The sequence below is a fragment of the Aquarana catesbeiana genome, linkage group LG02 (assembly GCF_042186555.1).
Source record: "Aquarana catesbeiana isolate 2022-GZ linkage group LG02, ASM4218655v1, whole genome shotgun sequence".
NCBI lineage: Eukaryota > Metazoa > Chordata > Amphibia > Anura > Ranidae > Aquarana > Aquarana catesbeiana.
Window position 1 is genome coordinate 522,752,290 of NC_133325.1, and position 23,485 is coordinate 522,775,774.

Below are 23,485 nucleotides of genomic sequence, written 5' to 3' on the forward strand. Positions count from 1 at the left end.
AGTATCAACTATAATGTATAAGATTTTTTTATCTTAAAGAGCAAAACAAAAAAATGTTAAAACATAACAATTGGCATGTACAGATCAACAAGATTTTATGGATACAGCACTATAAGATGGAGTTCCCAACATGTTTCACCCATATATCGGGCTTCTTCAGGGGATGCTGTCCAATTAGAGGTACAAGCCTTCTATTGGAAAAAACATATACATTTAATAATTACATCAACGGTTAGTTTAAGATCATATATCACATACATAGTTCTTTATTTTAGATACATAACAGCTTCAATATATACATGTGCAAGTTTGTTACCAGGGCAACGCTACCTACTTAGATCTCCTGAAATATTGATCAACTCGCCAAAAAAGGTCACAGGTGTCTATCTGCGTCCGGAGGAACCATGTGCTAGAGGCAACCATAGGGGACATTCAAGGACCAGCTAAGAGAATAATAGGATGTGACAAATTTGGTTTGAATGTCAAAAATGAGAATGAATCTCTAAGTTAGAAATAAAAAGGCTTGATGAAAAAGGGTCAACTTACAAAAACAAAATTCTGCAGTGGACTCAATACCAAGGAACGAATGCTGTCTAGACACGCCAGTGCTTATTGCTAAGACTATCCATATAGCCAAGAAGAAAGGGAAAATAATGAAGACTATTCAAAAGAAGGGAAAAACACTTGCAGTATAAATAACAGCAAGAGTAGTTTAATACTACATCAGCATAACAAAAAGGGCTCAATATATGCTCTGAGATGGCAACAGCCTATATCAGAGCAATAGCATAAATGGTAATAGTATATGGTAATAGTTTTTCTATAGTCAGTCAAAGGTTTAGAGTAATTACCTAGCATTTGGCGACAGCATGTATATGTCCCTAATCTAATCTATGTCCCTAAGCATCTAATCGCTGGAGCCAGCTGCCTTAAATACCCCCCATCCGCCTAGACCGGATGCGGACGTAAGGACCGCGCCACGCATGCGTGAACCGCGTCACATCCACCCTCCCGTTCATCACCGCTGGGTCTCAAAACTCAACCTCAGGGGTGAAGAACATCACTCCCTCTGATGGTCGGAGGGGAGATCTCCCCACATCCCGAGGACAGCCAAGGGATACGAGGAGATCCATGGAGGGAAAGAGGCAAGACGGGGAACGCACATGCGGCACCGTAGATCGGGCGTCTGGCCAAGGATTGACACTTGGCATCCATATGGTCACCCAAAATGCCCAGGGAACACAGAGGCACAAGACAACCTGAGCACTGTATAGAGAATTTGAGGATGGTAAAAGATTTTTTTCAGGAGAAGATGGATTTAGTAGGATGAAGCAATGCCACCGGATACAAAGATGCATATGCACTTACAAAATGTTTAGGTTATTTTTCAAAAATATTTATTGCATATTTATTGGGTTTGCTGTACCCCTGTGAGGGAATAATTTGTGTTACTCCTTTGAAAGATAATTGTGGATAAGAAGCCAACTGACCCATGTCTGTGGATTTACCTTTGTGTTCCAGGCTTCAATGCTTGCTGAAAAGATGTTTTCTGACTCCTATTTTGAGATACCTGCTTTATCCCCATATCCTTTAATACTAATATTTCAAATATGATGCAGGGCGTGAATGTGAAAAAGTTCTAAAGACAGAGATATTAGAGCTCTGAACCCACAGGTGCTTGGAACTGTGTGCTTCCGGGTGCACTTTACACAGGTGAGATTAGTGAACAGGAACCAGAAATGGGGTGTGGCATCAAATGTAATTTAAAACAAGCTAATGCATCTTGAGATTGTTTTAGGCATTTGACTGCCTTGCCGCAATAATGCTGGTGGTGGCACCAGAAAGGTATAAGGACAACTCCACTTTTGTGGGTGGAAACAATTAGCAAGTAAAAATAATAATTTAGTGTATACAATTGCAACACAAGTAATATTGTAATTGAATGTTATTAAAAATGACCTTTGCTTTCAATTTGTAATTTTCTGCATGTGTGATTGGCTCACTGATTTTCCCAGAAGTCTGCACTAAGATACTATTTCAAGTTTAAGCATCTCCTCCAACAAAAATGTAATTTTTGGTGAGATACTCCCAAAGAGAAATCACAAAATCACTCCCATACAGATTCACTTTCCACATGGACACAGACATGCAAACCAAAGCCATATCTTCAGAACAACAAAAGTTAGGACTCTGCAATAAAGTTTGTTAAAATCCTTGCAATGTACATAGATCATCCAGAGGGAATTTTTGTTTCTCAACAAAAGTGGAATTACTCTCTAAGCTAGCAGAGCTTTATATAGTTTAATTCTAAAGGAGACAATGGCAAAATAATTATAATCAAGCTATGCAGGAACATTTAAGAATTAAGTGGTCATTATTTTTAAAGTGGTGGAAAATTAATGAAGCAAAATCTGAAATTCAATGTAACAAGAAAAAAGGATATTGATTATAAGAATGGAAGGCAGATGCTACTTACCAGCATAGGGAAAAAGAAGGAAACACAGGAAGTAAGCAGAAAAATGCAGCATCATAATTCTGCACAAGAAAAGAAAGAATAGTGGTCAGTTCATAGGAGAAAAAAATCAAGAAAGAAAGGGCAATATATAAATAAGAAGAAAAAACACATCAGAAACCGATTTATTAAAATGTTTGAGAGTACAACAATCTACATAGATTAGATGTTAAATTGACATATTGTTAAACAAAACTTTTACAGTGGCCCTTTTAAAAAAAATACTAAATGCTTGACTGATCTGCATACTGGGTAGTATAATTACGTGAAATTATGTTTATATTAACATGTGTTTCACATATGGCATTGAAAGGGTTAAAACCAGCTTAAAGCGGCAATAACAGTCATGAACCTGTTTTAAATCTCATCAGCAGCTTCTAGCCTACAATGTAGAAGTGATCACGGCAGCTGTAAAACTGCCTGATCACTTCTACAGATGACATAAATGCGGGTACCCCCCTGCGCTCCACCTTTCCCTCACCCTGAAGTTGTTCTTGGGTCCTCCCACTCTTCTAGGTTGCTCATGACCCCAAAAAATCTATCAGGATAGTAAGGAGTACTACTTGACAAGAGAGCTGACACCCCATCTCTCCTCCATAGTTTAAACTTGGAAGCGCTGTGCTCTGAGCACTTCTGTGTTCACAGCTGTCGGGCTATGGTAAACAGTATATCAAGTATAGTCTGTTGCCATTTTTTAGGCACACACAGTTTTTAAAGCCTGACATATTTGGTATCTATTTACTCAGCTTTCGTATTTTACAAAAATTGTGTATTATATTCTGTTTGTATGCATTATAATTAATTTAATGTATTTTGTACTGAGAATATAGGTTTGATAAACAGTTTTGAAAAAAATGTGCCACATAAAATTACATTCACTTATTCTACAGTGTTTCTAATTTCAAAAAACATATAATGTTTTGGAGGTTATAAGTAATCTCTAGGCTAGAAATGCATATTTTAAAATGCATGTAAGAAAAACTTGAAAAACTTGATCTGGCAGTGAAAAAAAACTTAAAGGGATAAAACCTTGGGAAATGTGCATGTATTGTAGAGATGTACAGTGAGCGAAAAAAGTATATGATCTCCTGCTGATTTTGTATGTTTGCCCACTGACAAAGAAACTATCAGTCTATTTTAATGGTGTGTTTATTTTAACAGTGAGAGACAGAATAACAACAAAAATATCCAGAAAAACGCATTTCAAAAACGTTATAAATTGATTTGCATTTTAATGAGTGAAATAAGTATTTGATCCCCTATCAATCAGCAAGATTTCTGGCTCCCAGGTGTTTTCTATACAGGTAACAACCTGAGATTAGAAGCACTCCTTTAACCACTTAATAACTGGCCCATAGCCAAATGACGGCTACAGGGCGTTTTTTTAATTCTGGGAGAGCGTACAGTGACGTCCTCCCAGAATCACGCTCTTGCGCACCCCCTGGGGCGCGCACCCGAGTACAACGTCCTCTGAACCCGGCGCATCACGGATCCCGGTAAATGGCCGCTGATCGCGGCCGTTTACCATGTGATTGCTACGTCAAATGACAGAGCGATCACATGTAAACAAACCTCTCATGATGCCGGTTCCTCTCTCCACTCTGTGTACCGATCGGTACACTGTGAGCGGAGAGGGGGAGGGATCAGATGGCAGCAGCGCTGTGGGCTTGATGTGTAGTGCCCACAGCGCTGCTCTGTGACAACTGCCATCCATCCATCCATGCTCAGCCATCCCTCAATGCTCTGCAATACCCTGCACTACTCTGCAATGCCCTGCAATACTGTGCAATACTCTGCAATACCCCAAAATACTGTGTAATACTCTGCAATACCCCACAATACTGTGCAATACTCTGCAATACCCCACAATACTGTGTGATAGTCTGCAATACCCCACAATACTGTGTGATAGTCTGCAATACCCCACAATACTGTGCAATACTCTGCAACACCCCACAATACTGTGCAATACTCTGCAACACCCCACAATACTGTGCAATACTCTGCAATACCCCACAATACTGTGTAATACTCTGCAATACCCCACAATACTGTGCAATACTGTGCAATACTCTGCAATACCCCGCAATACTCTGCAATACCCCACAATACTGTGCAATACTCTGCAATACCCTGCAATACCCCACAATACTGTGCAATACTCTGCAATACCCCGCAATACTCTGCAATACCCTGCAATACCCCACAATACTCTGCAATACCCCGCAATACTCTGCAATACCCTGCAATACTCTGCAATACCCCGCAATACTCTGCAATACCCCGCAATACTCTGCAATACCCTGCAATACTCTGCAATACCCCACAATACTGTGCAATACTCTGCAATACCCCGCAATAATCTGCAATACCCTGCAATACTCTTCCATACCCTGCAATACCCCGCAATACTCTCCCATACCCTGCCATACCCAGCCATACACGGTGATACCCTGCAATACCCTGCCATACTCAGCCATACCCAGCCATGCTCAGCCATACTCGGCGATACCCTGCCATACCCTGCCATACTCTGCAATACCCCGCCATACTCTGCAATACCCTGCAATACTCTGCCATACCCCGCAATACTCTGCCATACCCTGCCATACCCAGCCATACTCTGCAATACTCGGTGATACCCAGCCATACTCTGCCATACCCCGTCATACTTGGCGACACCCTGCAATACCCTGCTATACCCAGCCATACCCGGCCATGCTCAGCCATACTCCGCCATGCTCAGCCATACTCAGCTGTACTCGGCCTCTGTATGTGGCCAGGCTGTGGAAGTCTCACACATGTGGTATCGCCGTACTCAGGAGGAGTAGGAAAATCTATTTGTCTGGAGTATGAGTCCAGGTTCCATCCTGTGGACGGCAATGAGGATGAACAGTAGATCAGTGATCAAACCCTCCTTGGATACCCCAATGGGATCATTCTGTATCCAAGCCAGAGTCCAGTCCCACCATCATAGATTGGTGGGACTGGATCGGTGTTTGAGTATCATGAGAGCCAGGGTGACCAATGGTTGAGTGTAAAGTGAAGGCGTCCATTTGAGGACGCTATCATGTGCTTGTACACGCAGTGGAGGTTAGTGAGGTCTAATACGTCAGTGATTGTAGGAGGAGTGATAGTTTTCCATTTTCTGGTAATCGTTAATCTGGCTGCTAATAGCATATGAGTAAGTGTACTCTGTAGAGTGATAGGAAGTTGGTCCATCCCCAGGGATAGAAGTGCTAGTGCAGGGTTCATTGGGATGTGAAAGTGGGCTATGTCAGATAGGACATGAAATACTTTTGTCCAGTATGGTAGAGGCTTAGGACAACTCCATAGAGTGTGTAGAAGGTCTCCTCGGCTGCCGCATTGTCTCCAACACGCATCGGAGGTTTGGGGGTTAAATTTGGATATTGTTGCAGGAGTGTAGTACCATCGGAGATTAATGTTAGCCGATAGTTCCCACAATGTGGAGCAATTGGAGGATTTCTGGTTGATTTTGCATGCTTTTTGCCACTGGAGTGGTGTAAATGATTGATGCAGATCTGTTTCCCATTTCGTGTGGGAGTGAGATTTAACAAAGGTTTTCTTTCGTTGGAAGATGTTATAGAACAATGTGATACCTTTTCTCTGTAGGGTGGGGGATGTTAGAAAGGACCGTGCTGATGGATGTATAGTTTGGAGAGGGTTAGGTATATTGTGTAGCCAATGTCGGATTTGTAGGTATTGATAGAAGTCAGTTTGCGGTATATTGAATTCTTTTTGGATTGACCAGAAGGGTTTTAAAGAGCCGTTCTCATAAAGGTTATGAATATATCGTATTCCCCTAGCTGTCCATGGTTTGAGGAATAATTGTGCAATTGTGTGGTTTAGGGCAGATATGGGAACAGTCATAGCAGTTTTTGGGTTATTGGTGTTGGTGCGGTGTAGAAGGTTAAGCCATGTTTTGATGGATATTACCATTGTGGGCGGGAGGTAAGAGGGGGGTTTTGCGCGCCAATTACATCTTCTGTGTTCGGTTTCTGATTACCAATCTTCGACCATTACATTGCATGCGCAGGAGTTCATTCTTCTCGGCATTGCCACAATTGTGCACATATCTGTTTGACAGTTTTCTTTCCCTAAAGTTCCACCTTAAATTATGTTTTTTGTGCTTGGAATTCAGATTTAATAAATATGAAACACTGTTAGCATTAATGTAAGCATCATATTAATCTGTATTGCAGATGGATACACTTTCAAGGGAAGTCCCTGAGTAACTATTATACATACTGATTCTGAATTGGACCATTTTCTTGTACTGACCTTAACTTTTTAGGCTTTTTACAATGCAGAGTGAAAGGAGTTCAACAACAATGGTATATAGACTGAGTTTAGCTGACAAACTGGACTGGTGTCAGCATCTTTTTAAATTCATGATAATTCTCCCTTAATACATTTTTATTGTTGTTGTTGGAAAATACAGTATTATAACAAACAAAAAAAAATCTTATTAATATTGTTGCTACAAATAGAGGCTAAACGCCAAAGGTAAAGATTTCAACATGTCAACACGTCATATGGCTGCAATCTACATAAAGTTGTATAGTTATTATATAATAAAGCGTTTGCAAAACGATATTATTCAACAAATTTTGGGTAGGAGGGGTATCTAAAATTTTTTTTTTTTTTTAAAGTGGGAGGGGGAGGGAAAATAAAAGGCGTCCAATGGGGGAGATGGCCAAGCCACCAATCCTAGTTTAATATTATAGAGGGGGGAGGATTTTGTGTCTGTATCTTTACATATTATAGAACTATGCATAAACTTTTAGCCAACTAATAATTCATAGTATCTAGCCCAAGACATCATGCCAGTGTAGCTATTCATGGAGGGGAATTCATAATAATTTTAGGGTGACTTTTTTCCCGCAAAGCTTAATTGAACAAGCTGATTGGCTACCATGAACAGCTGCACCAGACATTACACTCAGTTTACATTACAGTTTTAGCAATTCATCCCATTACTGTTCTTATGCTACTACAACAGACTCTTTGCTTTACTTTATTAATTTATTCTGTTTTGGTATGTTCCTGTGTCACCCCCCCCCCCCCCCCCGCTTGTTTGTGTGTTAGTTGGTTTAGCCTATAAATTACCTATATTACACTAAATTACCAAAAGTATTGGGACACCTGCCTTTACACGCACATGAACTTTAATGGCATCCCAGTCTTAGTCTGTAGGGTTCAATATTGAGTTGGCCCACCCTTTGCAGCTATAACAGCTTCAACTCTTCTGGGAAGGCTGTCCACAATGTTTAGGAGTGTGTCTATGGGAATGTTTGACCATTCTTCCTGAAGCTCATTTGTGAGATTAGGCACTGATTTTGACGAGAAGGCCTGGCTCGCAGTCTCTGCTCTAATTCATTCCAAAGATGTTCTATCAGGTTGAGGTCAGGACTCTATGAAGGCCAGTAAAGTTCCTCCATCCCAAACTCGCTCACCCATGTCTTTATGGACCTTGTTTTGTGCACTGGTGCGCAATCATGTTGGAACAGGAAGGGGCTATCCCCAAGCTGTTTCCACAAAGTTGGGAGCATGAAATTGTCCAAAATGCCTTGGTATGCTGACGCCTTAAGATTTCCCTTCACTGGAACTAAGGGGCCAAGCCCAACCCCTGAAAAAACAATTGTGCACCATAATCCTCCCTTCACTAAATGATTTGGATCAGTGCACAAAGCAAGGTCTATAAAGACATTGATGAGTGAGTTTGGGGTGGAGTAACTTGGCTGGCCTGACCTTAACCCAATAGAACATCTTTGGGATGAATTAGAGCGGAGACTTCAAGTGAGGCCTTCTTTTCCACATCAGTGCCTGACCTCACAAATGCTCTTCAGGAAGAATGGTCAAACATTACCATTGACCAGGGATGAGCTTTCTGTTCGGGTCGAACATGAGTTCGACTCGAACATTGGCTGTTCGCCCGTTCATCGAAAACCGAACATTATGGGCCGATCACGCCAAATTCGAGCGGCGCATAACGACCCATAATGCATAGCGCAGTGCATTGCTGTATGATGATTGGCCAGAGCATGCACAATGACCTGCATGCTTTGGTCAATCACAGTGCCCTCAGCTAAGAGAGCCATAATTGGCCAAAGGCAGGGTGCCTTTGGCTAATCATGGCTCAGGGGGACTAAGTCCACGCCCCACACTATATAAGGCCACTTGCACGTCGGCCTCGTGTAGTGTGTCGTTGTCAGCATGGACGGAGAGAGAGTGTCATTTAGATTGAGCAGGTAGGTTATTCAGTTAGCTGCAGTGTATTTAATATAGATATACAGTCAGTCTCATATATATATCCACTGTATCCAGTTTAGCTAGATCTCACTGCAGGCCGTTCCTGGTGTACTGTTTCTAATATACTTCAGGCAGGCAGGTGATTCAGTTAGCTGCAGTGTATTTTATATATATATATATATATATATATATATATATATATATATATATACAGATAGTCTTGTATATATTGTAGAGGGTCAGCCTGGGGCAGGGTTAAGGAGGGGTTAATCGAAGAGGGCAGGTACTTCCCCTTATTGTCAGCTGGGCTGAAAGTGTCAGAGAGGAGTTTGAGTAGGAGAGAGAGACACAGCAGCACGCTGTGTGAAAATGTCCATTGCTGGATGGTGTACCTGCTGGGAGAGCTTAACCACATAGACTGTAGCTATGATTGGAGCCATGAACTATTACCTGTAAGCCTGTGTGCTGCTGAACTGTCAGCTGTACCTGTGTGCACAACCGCGTGACAAGACAAGTCTGTCTTATCTTATGTTTATTTTTGCCATTCTTGCTGAATAAAGCCACTTTTGTTTTACTGGACTGTCTCTGAGCCAGCTGTCCACCCCTCTGATCCCCTACAATTGGTGGAGAATGCGGGCAGTTTGAGGGGTCCAGTCCAATCCCATGTCCTGGGTTAAAGCTGCATAGACGGAACTCCATGTTACCCTACTATAAAGCAACATATATTTCCAGAGGGTGTGAGAAAAAATTTAATAAAGTGTGGCAAGCGTGGTTTAATTCAGATACTACTGCTGGATAGATTTTGTTCAACTTATTGTTACATGTAATCCAACGCTATAATAACTATTATTGCTTGATAATATATATAATCTTCCTTTTCTGTCTAGGGGGTTGATAAAGATTTGGTAATTATGTTCTTTAGGCTTACTAATATTTAAAGGTCACATAGCTGTGCAATACCTGTGAAATAATTTAAAACATTTGGTTGTAACTACTGGGTGTATCATGAGTTGTACCTTAGTGACATTTGGGAAATGTCCTGTCTGAAGCTAGGGGTGAACCGAGTTACGGGTTGTTGGGGGGAGGGAGGGGAAGGTAAGGGGGAGGGACATGCAACTAGTTAGGTGTTTATGTTAGTTAGGTTTATAAGTATGACCGGCTGGTCTTCGAGTGACCTGGCAATTGTACTAGGGTCTTTTGTTTACTGTATGTTTGTTGTTTTCTAAAGAAAAATTTTCAATAAAAAGAAATAAAAAAAAAAAAAAAAAGCTGCACAGACGGTGAAGTCTTCTGAACAAGCCATGGAGGACGTGGTTAAGCAGCTGGTACTGGCTAATACACAAGCGCAGGCCCGCCATCAGGAAGCCCAGCAGGCCCTGGTACAAGCACAGGCTCGGCAGGAGCAGATCCTGGTGCAGACTGTCGCTGTACAACAGGAAACAAACCGCTTACTGAGTGAACAGATAGCGGGATTACAAAAGGCAGTGAACCAGCAGGCTGAAATGATGAAAGGTGGCCCTGCTGCAAAGAGTGCCCCCCGGAAGGCAGTACAGCGAACCCCCTGCAAAAGATGACGGCCTTAGACAATGTGGAAGCATACCTAGCGATGTTTGAGCGGATTGCAGCAAGGGAAGGTCTGCCTGACAAGACTAAGCCTGCCCGTGTGCAGCTCTACCACGCGATGCACTTGTTTCAAGATTGGCTGAAACCTGAGGAAAAGACACCCACTCACATTGTGGAAAGAGTCGCTCTTGACCATTTCCTGCATGGGCTACCTAGGGGGCTCCACCGATGGGTGGCTCAGTCCGAGCCTCAGTTCCTGGATGAGGTGGCTGCAGCTGTTGAGTGCTACAGTTGTGCAGAAAAGTTCCAGGAGAGTCCCTCTGTCACAAGAGGAAGTGCGTTCCAGCACCAGTGTGGCTACCGGTGATCGCATAGTGGCTGCTCAGAGGTATAATACAACTACCAGGAGCACCCCAGGACCTAAGCTTACAGGGAACTGACAGGGGGAACCCCGTGAGGTTCGCTGTTGGTCCTGCCATCAACTGGGTCATCTGGCGGCCCAGTGCCCAAGTCGGGAAGAACCAATGGAGTGCGACGTGGGCTGCCATTGCTCCATGTATGCCCATGCACTATGTGCTGCAACCAGCCTAAATCCACATGAGTGTGTGGTCAATGGACAGGAGGTGGTAGCGCTTCTTGACTCTGGGAGTGTCGTTACCCTGCTCCGATCGGACAGGTTGCCAAGAAAGCTGGTACCAAGGGAACAGGTTGGGGTCATCTGTGTGCATGGTGATGTTAAAAAGTATCCGGTGGCCTGTGTGACCCTGTGTACACCAGCAGGAATGGCTACACTAAAAGTTGATTACCTCATGACTTACTAATCAGGAGAGACTGCCCCATGTTTTGGGATTTGTATGAGCAAAAGCTCAAAAGTTTGGGGGTTTCCCCCAAAAAGCAAGAACCCACAGAGGTGGTAAATAATACTGTGTTGCAGGAGGTTGTTACTAAGGATCAGTACCAGGTTGTTGAACCTGCAGGAAGTGAGCCCGGTCCCCTGGAGGTGTTTGCGGCACTGGAAGCGGAAAGTACCTCTTCTGAGCCAGATATGTCAGATCTCGGGGGCTCCCAGGAAGATTTCCTTAGTGCTCAGATGAGGGACCCCGCTTTGATCCCCGCCAGGGAACAGGCCACGGTCTTAAACGGTGAACCACAGCACCCTGGGGCAGACGTGCAGTTCCCCCATTTTGCTGTGAATCATGACTTGTACCGAGTAACTAAAGTCAATAAAGAAGTGTTGGAACAACTGGTGGTACCAAAACCTTTTGGGTCTAGGGTGTTGCATTTGGCTCATAGTCATGTACTTATGGGTCACCTTGGAGCTGCTAAAACTCAGGAACGGGTTTTACAGCGGTTTTTTTTTGGCCCGGTGTATATAGAGAAATTAAGGACTACTGTGAGTCCTGCCCTACCTGTCAAAGAACCGCTCCAACATACCATTTTTGTAGTCTGCTGGTACCGCTTCTTATCGAGGTTCCCTTTGATCGCATAGCCATGGACTTGGTGGGTCCTTTACCTAAGTCAGCTAGGGGACACCAATACATTTTAGTTGTCCTCGACTATGCCACCAGGTATCCGGATGCGGTCCCTTTAAGAAATTGCTCATCCAAGGTCATCGCACAAGAGTTGTTTCAGATGTTCATGAGAACAGGGCTCCCATCCAAGATCTTGACAGACCAAGGTACCCTGTTCATGTCAAAAGTGATGAAGGAACTCTGTAAACTGTTTAAGATTAAACACTTACTTCAGTGTATCACCCACAAATTGATGGGTTAGTGGACTGGTTCAACAAAACCTTAAAGGGAATGCTAAAGAAAGCAGTTGAGGAGAATGGTCGGGATTGGGATTGCTTGTTGCCTCCCTTGTTGTTTGCCATAAGAGAGGTACCCCAGGCCTCCACGGGATTCTCCCCCTTTCAGTTGGTTTATGGGAGACACCCCCATGGACTACTGGACATAATGAAAGAGGAGAATTGGGGAGGGTACTATTGGAGTAACCAAAAGTCGGACTTTGAAGGCAAAGAAACAATGAGATGAGCAAGATTAATGTTCATCACATTTATTGAAAAAAGTACAAAATATAAACATAGAGTTCAAAAAGGATAAAAATTACATGCATTAGATACAGTTTGTACAGTGAGCCCTTGTGCATCTGCGGGTTTCGCCGTTAGGCTTCTTCAGGACATGACCAAGGTTCAAAGATGTAACAAAAAGAGACAAGAGAACGAATCTCAGTATCTTAGATTGAAACATGTCCTATGTACAGAGCCCAGATAGGCGGAGAGAGATATGGATGATAAATAAACTTCAGATAACAAAGACAGGGGCGGATGTAGACCTTCACTCAAAATATACACGAAACCAGCAAAGCAATAATATTATCAAGCGGTCCACCATTCACAAAAGGAACAGACCCTTAGTGGGGTTGAGCAATGCTAGCGGCAAACATACAGCCTGAACTAGCATGCTGTGCATGGAGAATAAAGAGTGTAAACGTGACCCTGGGAGACAGCCGGGTGCTGCACACAGTGTAATGCATGTAATATGAGTTCCTGGTACAAACAGATTCCTCAAAGTTGGGTCTGGGTGCAGTACTGTCCCAGATGATTGGGGGGGTGAGCACCCCGTTGTGTACTTGAGCCGGAAGCTCACGCCAGCTGAGAGGAATTATTCCATTGTGGAAAGGGAGTGTCTCGCAATAAAATGGGCTTTGGAGACACTCCGCTACTACTTGTTGGGCTGACCCTTCAAGTTAGTTTCAGATCATGCGCCCCTTACGTGGATGGCCCAAAATAAAGATAAAAACTCCAGAATCACCCGGTGGTTCCTTGCTCTACAGGACTTCAGCTTTGTAATTGTACATAGACCAGGAAATGTACATCAGAATGCGGATGCCCTTTCCCGGGTCTATTGTCACTGGATTCGTGGTGTCCAGACTCCTGGCCTGGAACAGAGGGTGGGGGGGAATATGTAGAGGGTCAGCCTGGGGCAGGGTTAAGAAGGGGTCAATCGAAGATGGCAGGTACTTCCCCTTCAGACCTACTTATTCAGTTAGCTGCAGTGTATTTAATATATATATATATATATATATATATATATATATATATATATATATATATATATACAACTCTCATATATATATATATATATATCCACTGTATCCAGTTCAGCTAGATCTGATTGCAGGGCATTCCTGGTGTACTGTTTCAAATATACTTCAAGCAGTGTACACAGTATACAGTGCTGTGCATCCATAGTGCAGCTGCTCATACTTTTCTGGTGGTCAATACAGTACACCCATAGTTTTTATTAAACTTCTATTGGTGTACACAGTACCGTGCACCCCTAGTGCAGTTGCTACTACTTTCCTGGAGGTGTACACAATACATACAGTGTACCCATAGTTGTTATTAAACTTCTGTTGGTGTACACAGTACCGTGCACCCCTAGTGCAGCTGCTAATACTTTCCTGGTGGTGTACACAATACATACAGTGTACCCATAGTTGTTATTAAATGTCTGTTGGTGTACACAGTACCGTGCACCCCTAGTGCAGTTGCTACTACTTTCCTGGTGGTGTATACAATGCATACAGTGTACCCATAGTTGTTATTACACTTCTGTTGGTGTACACAGTACCGTGCACCCCTAGTGCAGTTGCTACTAGTTTCCTGGTGGTGTACACAGTACACAATACAGTGTAGTTTTTTTTTTTTGCTAAACAAAATTTACAGCATGTCCAGAAGGCAACCAAGGAGAGGCAGACGCTCACAGGCCACTAAAAGAGGGCAAGCAGGCTCTGTGTCTACAGTCGACAGTGCGAGTCATGGACACGGTGCATCCTCAGCACGTGGCCGTGAGGCACGCTTGTCCTTTTTTCCTGCAGCTGGCGGTGTTATTGAGCCACAACATGCAGAAGAGTTGGTGGAATGGATAACAAAGCGGTCCTCATCCTCCTCATCCTCTGTCACCCAGGCTCAGAGTAGTTTGCCTGCCAATGTAGCTGCCAAAGCGGCCTATTCCATCAGCTCCATGTCAACAGTCACTCCTTCCCTAGCCCCACCATCATGCACGGAGGAGTCCTCCGAACTATTCGACCACAGTGTCGCGTACATGGTGCAGGAGGATGTGCAGCGATATGAAGGCTCCGATGATGGTACCCAGGTTGAGGAAGGGAGTAACATCAGCCTAGAGAGAGGGGGTGCCCAAGAAGGTCAAGAAACCGGCAGTCATGTTCCCCCAGCTACAGCATACTGCCAAGTTTGCTACAGTGAAGAGGAGGGAGGGGAGGATGAGGTCACTGACTCAACTTGGGTGTCTGATAGAAGAGAGGAGGAGGAGGAGGAGGCACATCCCCAACGAGGTAGGATGCCCTCCAGGGGGCAACTTAAGGGCAGCCACCCTATTGCATCACACCGCAGAGCTAAGCAGGTGCAGGGCGCTGCTGACTCCCCGCATATTTTCAAAAGTTCTTTGGTGTGGGCCTTTTTTGACACGTGTGCAGCAGATCGCACTGTTGCTGTTTGCAACATATGTCTGAAGTGTATTAAGCGTGACCAAAACAGCAGCCGCTCCGCTTGGGCACCACATGCTTGACCAGACATATGATGACCTCCCATGCAATCCGTTGGCAACAGCACTTAAAAGACCCACATCAAAGAACAAGGCGGACCTCTCCTTGCTCCTCATCAGCTGGGATCTCCAATACCACTATACCTCCAATCCTCTCAGAAACCTGCACTGAGAGGAATGAAGGTATAGAAATAGGTGTCCCAAGAACTTGTGACCAATCTGCTCGCGGTACACCAACATTGGATTTTAGCAGGCACATTTACCTACCCCAGTTGCTAAACCATCAAAAGAAATACGGTCCCAGTCATCCTCATGCTCAGCGTCTGAATGCTAGCTTGGCCAAATTGCTAGTACTGCAACTGCTGCCTTTTCAGCTACTAGACTCTGCCCCCTTTTGTGAATTTGTGGAATGTGCGGTACCTCAGTGGCAGGTTCCCAAACATCATTTCTTTTCACGGAAGGCCATTCCGGCTCTCTACGAGCATGTGGAAGGCAATGTCTTGGCCTCGTTGGACAGGGCGGTCAGCAGTAAGGTGCTCATGGTCCAGCAGGTATGGACAGGGACGTTACCTTTCTTTCACGGCGCACTGGGTAACTCTGCTGGCAGCTGGGAAGGATGCAGGACAGGATTCAGTATTGTTGGAGCTTGTTCGGCCACCATGCCTCCAAAATGCTAGTAGTGATTCTGCCACAGCTCTCTCCTCCACCCCCTCCTCTTCTTCTTCTTCCTCTATGGCCTCTTCCTCTGCAGATTTGTCCTCGGAACCAGCGGTGCTCTGTAGGCGTTCAAGGGGCTACGCAAGCACTCAAAAAGATGCCATGCGGTGCTTGAGTTGGTCTGCTTAGGGGACAGGAGCCACACTGGGGCAGAGATTCTGGCAGCTCTGCAGGGGCAGGCTCAGAGGTGGTTGACACCACGCCAGCTTCAGCCAGGAATGGTTGTATGCGACAATGGCACCAACCTCCTCTCCGCCCTCCGACAGGGACACTTGACCCATGTTCCCTGTTTGGCTCATGTCCTGAATTTGGTGGTGCAATGGTTCTTGAGCAGGTAACTGGGCTTACAGGATCTCCTGAGGCAGGCTAGGAAAGTCTGTGGTCATATAATGCCAGTGCTCGGCTGGCTAACATTCAAAGAGAATGCAACCTGCCCAAGACCCGCCTCATTTGTGACATGCCCACCAGGTGGAACTCAACGTTGGCAATGCTGCAGCGGCTGCACATGCAGCAGAGGGCCATCAATGAGTACCTGTGTGAGTATGGCATCAGGACAGGGTCAGGGGTGCTTGGCTTTTTTTCGCCATGCCAGTGGCTACTGATCAAGGATGCATGAACTGTCCTGTCACCATTTGAGGAGGCCATGAGAATGGTGAGCAGTGACAGTGCATGCATCAGTGAGACTGTCCCTCTTGTCTTCCTGTGGGAGCACAGGAATAATGAAATAATGGACAGGGCACTTGAGGCAGAACAGCGGGAGGAAGAGGAGGACTTCCTTACCTCTCAAGGCCCCATGTATCCAGATACTAGTATTCCTGCAGGCCCACCGATCACATAGAAAGAAGAAGAGGAGGAGGATTGTGTCAGCATGGAAGTGGAGGATAACACTCAGCAGCAGTCTTCAAGGGATCGTTTGCAGTCCCCAGAAACCCATGGAGTTGTACGTGGCTGGGAGGAGGTGGTTGAGGATCATGTGATCCTTAGTGACCCAGAAGACTCAGGATTGAATGCCTCTGCAAACCTACGCTGCATGGCCTCCCTGATCCTGCAAAGCCTGCGAAAGGACCCTAGGAGTTGTGGTATCAAGGAAAGGGATCATTACTGACTGGAAACCCTTCTTGATCCACGTTACAAGGGTAAGGTTGCAGAACTTATCCAGCCTTCGAAGAGGGAGCAGAGGATGAAACATCTTCAGGAAGCCTTGCAGAAAGGTTTGTGCAATGCGTTTCCAGAGCCTGGGAGATTACAATTTCCTGGTGCTGGACAACTTGTTGCTGAGGCTTCGTTTAGTCACAGAAAGAGCGGTGGAGAAGGTGGCCAGCTGACTGATGCCTTCAGGAATTTCTTGAGTCCTTAGTGCCCAGGTCTGATCAGTTCCAGCAACCATCGCCAGCGTCTGAATTACATGGTGCAAGAATATCTAGGCAAGATCAGACTTGGAGACCTTTCCACCAGAAAACATACACTGGGTCTTGAGGATGGACCACTGGCCAGAGCTTGCTCAATATGCAATTGAGCTACTGGCCTGTCCTGCATCCAGAGTTCTTTCTAAAGGCACATTCAGTGCTGCTGGAGGCTTTGCAACCGATCACAGAGTGCGCCTGTCCACAGACTCTGTTGATTGGCTCACATTCTTAAAAAATGAATCAGTCTTGGATCACCAGCTAACAAGCACCTGATGCTGATGTAACCTACTGATTTTTCTATGGATGTGGGATCCCTTGAAAACTGCATATGCTGAGTGACTATCCTATTATGCTGAGTGACTATCCTATTCCTCATCAATTTTCATGATGATAGCTTCTAAGAATATTTTCGGTTCAGGGCACCACCTCCACTACCTAAGGCCCAATTTTTCTGCCTCTGTTTAACAGGGGCACATAATTACAATTTTTGATCAAATATTTAACAGCAGGGCTCATTCATGCGCTCAACAAGAATATCTGTGAGGGGTTGCAGTGTCGTGGCACCACCACCACTGCCTAAGGCCCAATTTTTCTGCCCCTGTTTAACAGGGGCGCGTAATTACAATTTTTGATCCAATATTTCACAGCAGGGCCTGTTCCTGTGCTCAACAAAAGAATCTGTGAGGCTTTTATACACCACCACCACCTAAGGCCCAGTTTTTCTGCCCCTGTTTAACAGGGGCATGTAATTACAATTTTTGATATAATATTTCACAGCAGGGCCTGTTACAGCGCCCACCAAGAGTAACTGTGAGGGCTTACAATGTTCTGGTACCACCAACATCTAAGGCCCAATTTTCTGCAGAGTATATAGGCCAGGCTGTATAGTATATACAGGCGGTCCCCTACTTTCAAACATTCGACTTACAAACGACTCCTACTTACAAACGGAGGGAGACAACAGGAAGTAAGAGGAAATCTACCCCTATTTAGAGAAATTCTCTCCTGTAATGCCGCGTACACACGAGTGGACTTTTCGACCGGACTGGTCCGACGGACCGAGTCCGGCGGACAATTCGACCGTGTGTGGGCTTCATTGGACCTGCAGCGGATATTTTCAGTTGAAAATCTGACAGACTTTAGATTTGGAACATGTTTCAAATCTTTCCGACGGACTCGAGTCCGGTCGAAAAGTCAGCTCGACTGTATGCTAGTCCGACGGACGAAAACCGACGCTAGGGCAGCTATTGGCTACTGGCTATCAACTTCCTTATTTTAGTCTAGTCGTACGTCATCACGTACGAATCTGTCGGACTTTGGTGTGATCGTGTGTAGGCAAGTCCGTTTGTTCGGAAAGTCCATCGGAAGTCCGCCGAAAGTCTGTCGGATAGACCGTCGGACTAGTCCGGTCGAAAAGTCTGCTCGTGTGTACGCGGCATAAGAGTTAATAAGGGAAAAAGGTGTCTCCACTGATGCTTTATCACCAATCCTTGTTTCCCTAATAACCCAAAATATTCAAAATCCAATTGTCATTGGGACAGAAAGTGAGGTGAAATCTTCTGAACAGGGGCACAGACAGCAAAACAAATGTTACAGGGGTGATGATAACCCTTCCCTATGTTATACAAAAAGCTTAAAAATACATTTTTTGGCTGGAGCTACACTTAAAAATGTACCTGTTCCAAATTACAAATAGATTCAACTTAAGAACAAACCTACAGTCCCTATCTTGTTTGTAACCCGGGGACCGCCTGTATACTGCTGCTGTTCAGAGTATATAGGGCCTGGGGGCCCCACGCCTTTTTTTTTTTAATTTGTGTGCGGGGTTCACCTTAAAATCCATTAAATAAATAAAATATGATGCGCCAGAGTGTGCTAACTGTGCCCTAATCCCGGCACAAAGAGATATAGCGCATATACAACAGAGTGCAAAGATGTCTAACCCCAATATGTGCTATATCCCACAAGGTAATGTGCACAAATAAACTGTGCAATAGGCATACAAAATAATAATGGTAATATCAATAAATAAATAAATATGCTCCAAAATAAGTGAGTGCAAAACAGGTGCTGCAAGGTGCAAAAAACATATAAAGTACGGTAATAGTAATAAAAGTAAATATTGTTACTTCATAAATAAGTCATATATGCAAACAAATGCTGAAAAGTAACATGTGTCAACCAAAAAGTGCAAAGTGTCACACAATACATATACTTAATCGTCCATCAAGAACTAGACATATATTAAACACAAAAGTCCTTAATAAAAGCGATGACAAATGTGCTTCAGTGATGATGTATTCAAACGTGCTGCAATTCCATGTGCCACAGATCATGCGATGGTGAAACAAAAGGTGACCCCCCCAAGGTAAAGCGCTCACCTTAGGGAATGTGACTAAGTCGCTAGACAGAGTCAGGAAACGCTTTTGAGCCACCCAGGGCTCAGTGTGGATCACAGGAAAACAGGCTCCAGCATAGGCTCAAATCATAAGCAAAAAGAGAAAGGAACCATATGGTGTGATAACGTTTAAAATATTTTATTACAAGGTCAGATAAACTCTCCCCCAGAAGGGGGTACTCACATTCTAAGGGTGCGTCAGTGCACCACTCTGAAGAGGCATATAACCTGGATATAACAATGAGGTAATGGATGTAACAGTGAGGTTATGGAGACCGTCCCAGCACAGACAGCTGCTGCTGCCTAACACTCCGTCCTGGCCCCTCCCCTACGCGTCTTCGACACAGGGCATACGTGTTATCATGAGGGGGAATCACAATTTCTTTAGGTGGTACTTGATCACCTGTGCGTTTTTTTTTTTTTGCGCTATAAACAAAAAAAGAGTGACAATTTTGAAAAAAAGCAATATTTTTTACTTTTTGCTATACAAAATATCCTCAAAAAATATATACAAAAACGAATTTCTTCCTCAGTTTAGGCTGATATTTATTCTTCTACATATTTTTGTTAAAAAAAAATCACAATAAGCGTATATTGGTTGGTTTGCGCAAAAGTTATAGCGTCTACAAAATAGGGGATAGATTTATGGCATTTTTATTATAATTTTTTTTTTTCATTAGTAATGGCGGCGATCTAGGATTTCTGTCGTGACTGCTATTACTATTTTGGGACCAGTGACATTTATACAGCGATCAGTGCTATAAAAATGCACTGATTACTGTGTAAATGACACTGGCAGGGAAGGGGTTAAACACTAGGGGGCGATCAAGGGGTTAACTGTGTTCCCTCACTGTGTTCTTAAGCCTCGTACACACGATCAGATTTTCCGACAAGAAATGTGTGATGACAGGCTGTTAGTGGAAAATCCGACCATGTGTATGCCTTATCGGACAAATGTTGGATAGCAGGTTTTAAAATTTTCCACAGACAAATGTCTGTTGTCAGATTTTCCGAGTGTGTGTACACAAGTCCGTCGGACAAAAGTCCAAAGTACAAACACGCTTGCTCGGAAGCAAGGACGAGCCAGAAGCGGTCGATCTTGTAAACTAGCGTTCGTAATGGAGAATTAAAATTTGTGACGTGGTAAATTATGAAATCTCGAAATGCAGCACACATTCTCTTCTTCTTTAATGGGATAATAATGAAGCTGCTTTGCTGGTGATACTGATGGAGTTATTGCAAACTAATGTTCAAAGGCTTTTTTTTTTCTAGTGATATCAAGAATAATATTATTATTATTTTTTTTTTTTTGGCAAGTTACCACAACACCATTATCCCGTAGTTTTAAGATCAAAGAGACAACTATGTTGGTGTCAATTTTACATTGTATTTTTAGCATAGCCAAGTATTATTCTACACAATTTTTTTATTGTGCATTAAAAAAAGAAAACAAATAAAATTAGACAATAGAACTTAACCAAAAGTGCATTCTATGCATCCAAAAATATAGAAAATATACCAAATCAAATCATTATTCAACCAAAAAAATAATGTCAAAGCAATAACTCCAAGGCCAATAATAAATGTAGCGGGCACCTACTTTCTTGTAGGTGACCTTTTCTGTGTTTAAATTACAAAGTACAGTTTCAGGTAAAATTTAGGCAGGCTTGTACTATTATAACAGGCCTGGTTGTTTATTTTGGGAGCTGGGAGTGTCAGTGTAGTGCAGGCCACCTGTGCTTGGACCCAGCGATGCCTCCTCTTGCTTTCAGTGAAGTGGTTCTGGAAGAGAGGTTGGACTTGGGATCTGAGTGACAGGCAGCTTGTGTGTGAGTTCTGGCCAATCATTAATTTGTTTGGCAGGAGGCGGGACTCTCATAAAAGCTGGGGTCATGTGGCGGCAGAGAGAGTCGTAGTTGAGTCTGGTGCCCAGAGAGGGGAGAGGTTCCCCTGCGGGGAGCCAAGAGCCCCACCCCCCCACGGGGAGCCAAGAGCCCCCCCCCCACGGGGAGGGAGGGGGGACCGGGACCTGCAGAAGAGTTAATGACACCGGACAACATGTAGTCGCTGGTGTTGCTGGACGCCCCTGAGGGGAAGGGAGCGTGCCAGACCGGAGAGAAGGGATGGAGGAGCCATTTCAAGAAGAAGTAGCAACTAAGCGGAAGACAACTGGGCGATCGATCGTTTATGAGTGGCACATGGACTGTTGATCAAGTGAGTGAAAGCCCAGGGGAAGGGTACTACCAGAGACTGAGGGATGTTGGTACGCAAGTCAGTGAGACAGGTGGAGATGGCCTGTGACTTTGGGTTCAACAATACCCCGGGATTCCAATCAGTCAGGCGGGAGGAATTATTCAGAGTAATCTCTTCCTTAGCTCAACTTGGAAGTACCATACAGACAGGAAGTAGTGGTAAAAAGGCAGCAGTAAAGCTCTCAGCACAAGTAGAGATACAGACTGTTCCTAAAAAGTTCTGCAGGTGAAGAAGTTATTCAGAGTGACTCTTTACCATATATTCTCTAGTAAATCTACTTCTGTCTTCCTCACTGAAGAAATCATTCAAAGTGAATTTTTTTTATAGTCCGCATTGTTCTAAGTCTTTGCATAAGAAGGCAAAAAAAAGATTATGAAGTAACAAAAGAGCATCTCAGAAAATCCTTCTCCTATCCCAGTTTATGTTATATTAATAAAATAAGAGAAAAGTACAATATGGACTGTTTCTATTTCTATGGGCTGCGATGGGCCAGGTGGAAAACGTGATTTACGGATATAATATATAATCAGCAGCCCCTGCGGGGGGTAAGTGCTACATAAATAACACGTTATCTGCTCCGATTCCGCAACATGTCTGGTTGAGGAACGGCCGTTCAGAAACTAACTGAAAAGCGCAAAATGAAAAGCGCGAATCAACACTCACCAAACTTCTACTAACACAAAATTAGCAGAAGGAGCCCAAAGGGTGACGCTAAAGAGCTGAAAAACCATGTAGTATGTCACTACGTTTGTGATTGTTGGCCAACAATTGTGTGCCGTGTGTATGCAAGACAAGTTTGGGCCAACGCCCTTCCGACAAAAGTCCACGGTTTTGTTGGTCAACAATCCAATCGTGTGTACAAGGCTTAACTGTGTGCTCACTAAAACATGACAGAGATCACTGCTCCCGATCACTGGGAACAGTAGATCCCTGTCATGTTGCTAGGCAGAACAGGGAAATGCCTTGTTTACGCGGGACCCACGGGCACGCTCATGCGGCAGGCGCACACACGCCCACTAGGCCGCGATTTAAAGGGGACGTACAGGTACACCCATTTGCACAGCCGTGCCATTGTGCCGACGTACATTGTCATGCGCTTGTCGGCAAGCAGTTAAGGAAGGTATTACCATCACCTGGAGCGGTGTTATCCCCCGTTTGTTGTTTGCTGCCATGCAGTCTGCACAGTCTGTCTCAGGAGGTATGTCTTTGCATAAAACAGATCAGGTTTTAAATATTAATACGTACATAATAAAGTTGTTGCTGTCTATATCATATAAATAAACTGTAGAAAATAGCAACCAATAGATACAGTAAATAAACAGTATTATTTTATATGTGAGTGTGTGTATGGATTACATAAATGAACTGATATGTATGAAACATTGATATCTAATATATAATATAAAATATTTATGTGTGTGTGTGTTCAGTAATTTATAAATGGCTATGAAAATAATTTAAATTAATTTAAAGGGCTAAACTACCTAGAAGTTATATTTTACAGGCGACACCTCGTGAAGTCTGCTTTAAGTTAGCGACCTTAAAATTCACTAAACCATAAAGTTCTGTAAAACAGAGAATAAAAGATATAAGATATTGGTGCAAATATTTTTGAAATTATAATAAAACATGAACTAAACACAATATGAGCTCCATATAAGGTTTAAAAAAACAAAGCTACACAAAACTATGACTGTCAGCAACCTTTTTCCACTTAAGGGCCAGATTCAATGATTCAATGTATGTGAATGCATGGAGGGCCACATTCCCCTGCTAATAAATGAAGATGGGGGGT

General features: G+C 43.8%; 1 protein-coding gene across 1 annotated transcript in view; it reads right to left on the bottom strand.

The window, feature by feature from the left end:
• CNTN2 (contactin 2) overlaps positions 1–23,485 on the bottom strand; it is a 430,563-nt gene that overhangs the window by 359,359 nt on the left and 47,719 nt on the right. Inside the window, exon 2 of the mRNA XM_073615820.1 lies at positions 2,477–2,535. Within this exon, the coding sequence (XP_073471921.1) occupies positions 2,477–2,531 (55 nt within the window). The 5' untranslated portion in view covers positions 2,532–2,535. The remainder of the gene's footprint in view (positions 1–2,476; positions 2,536–23,485) is intronic.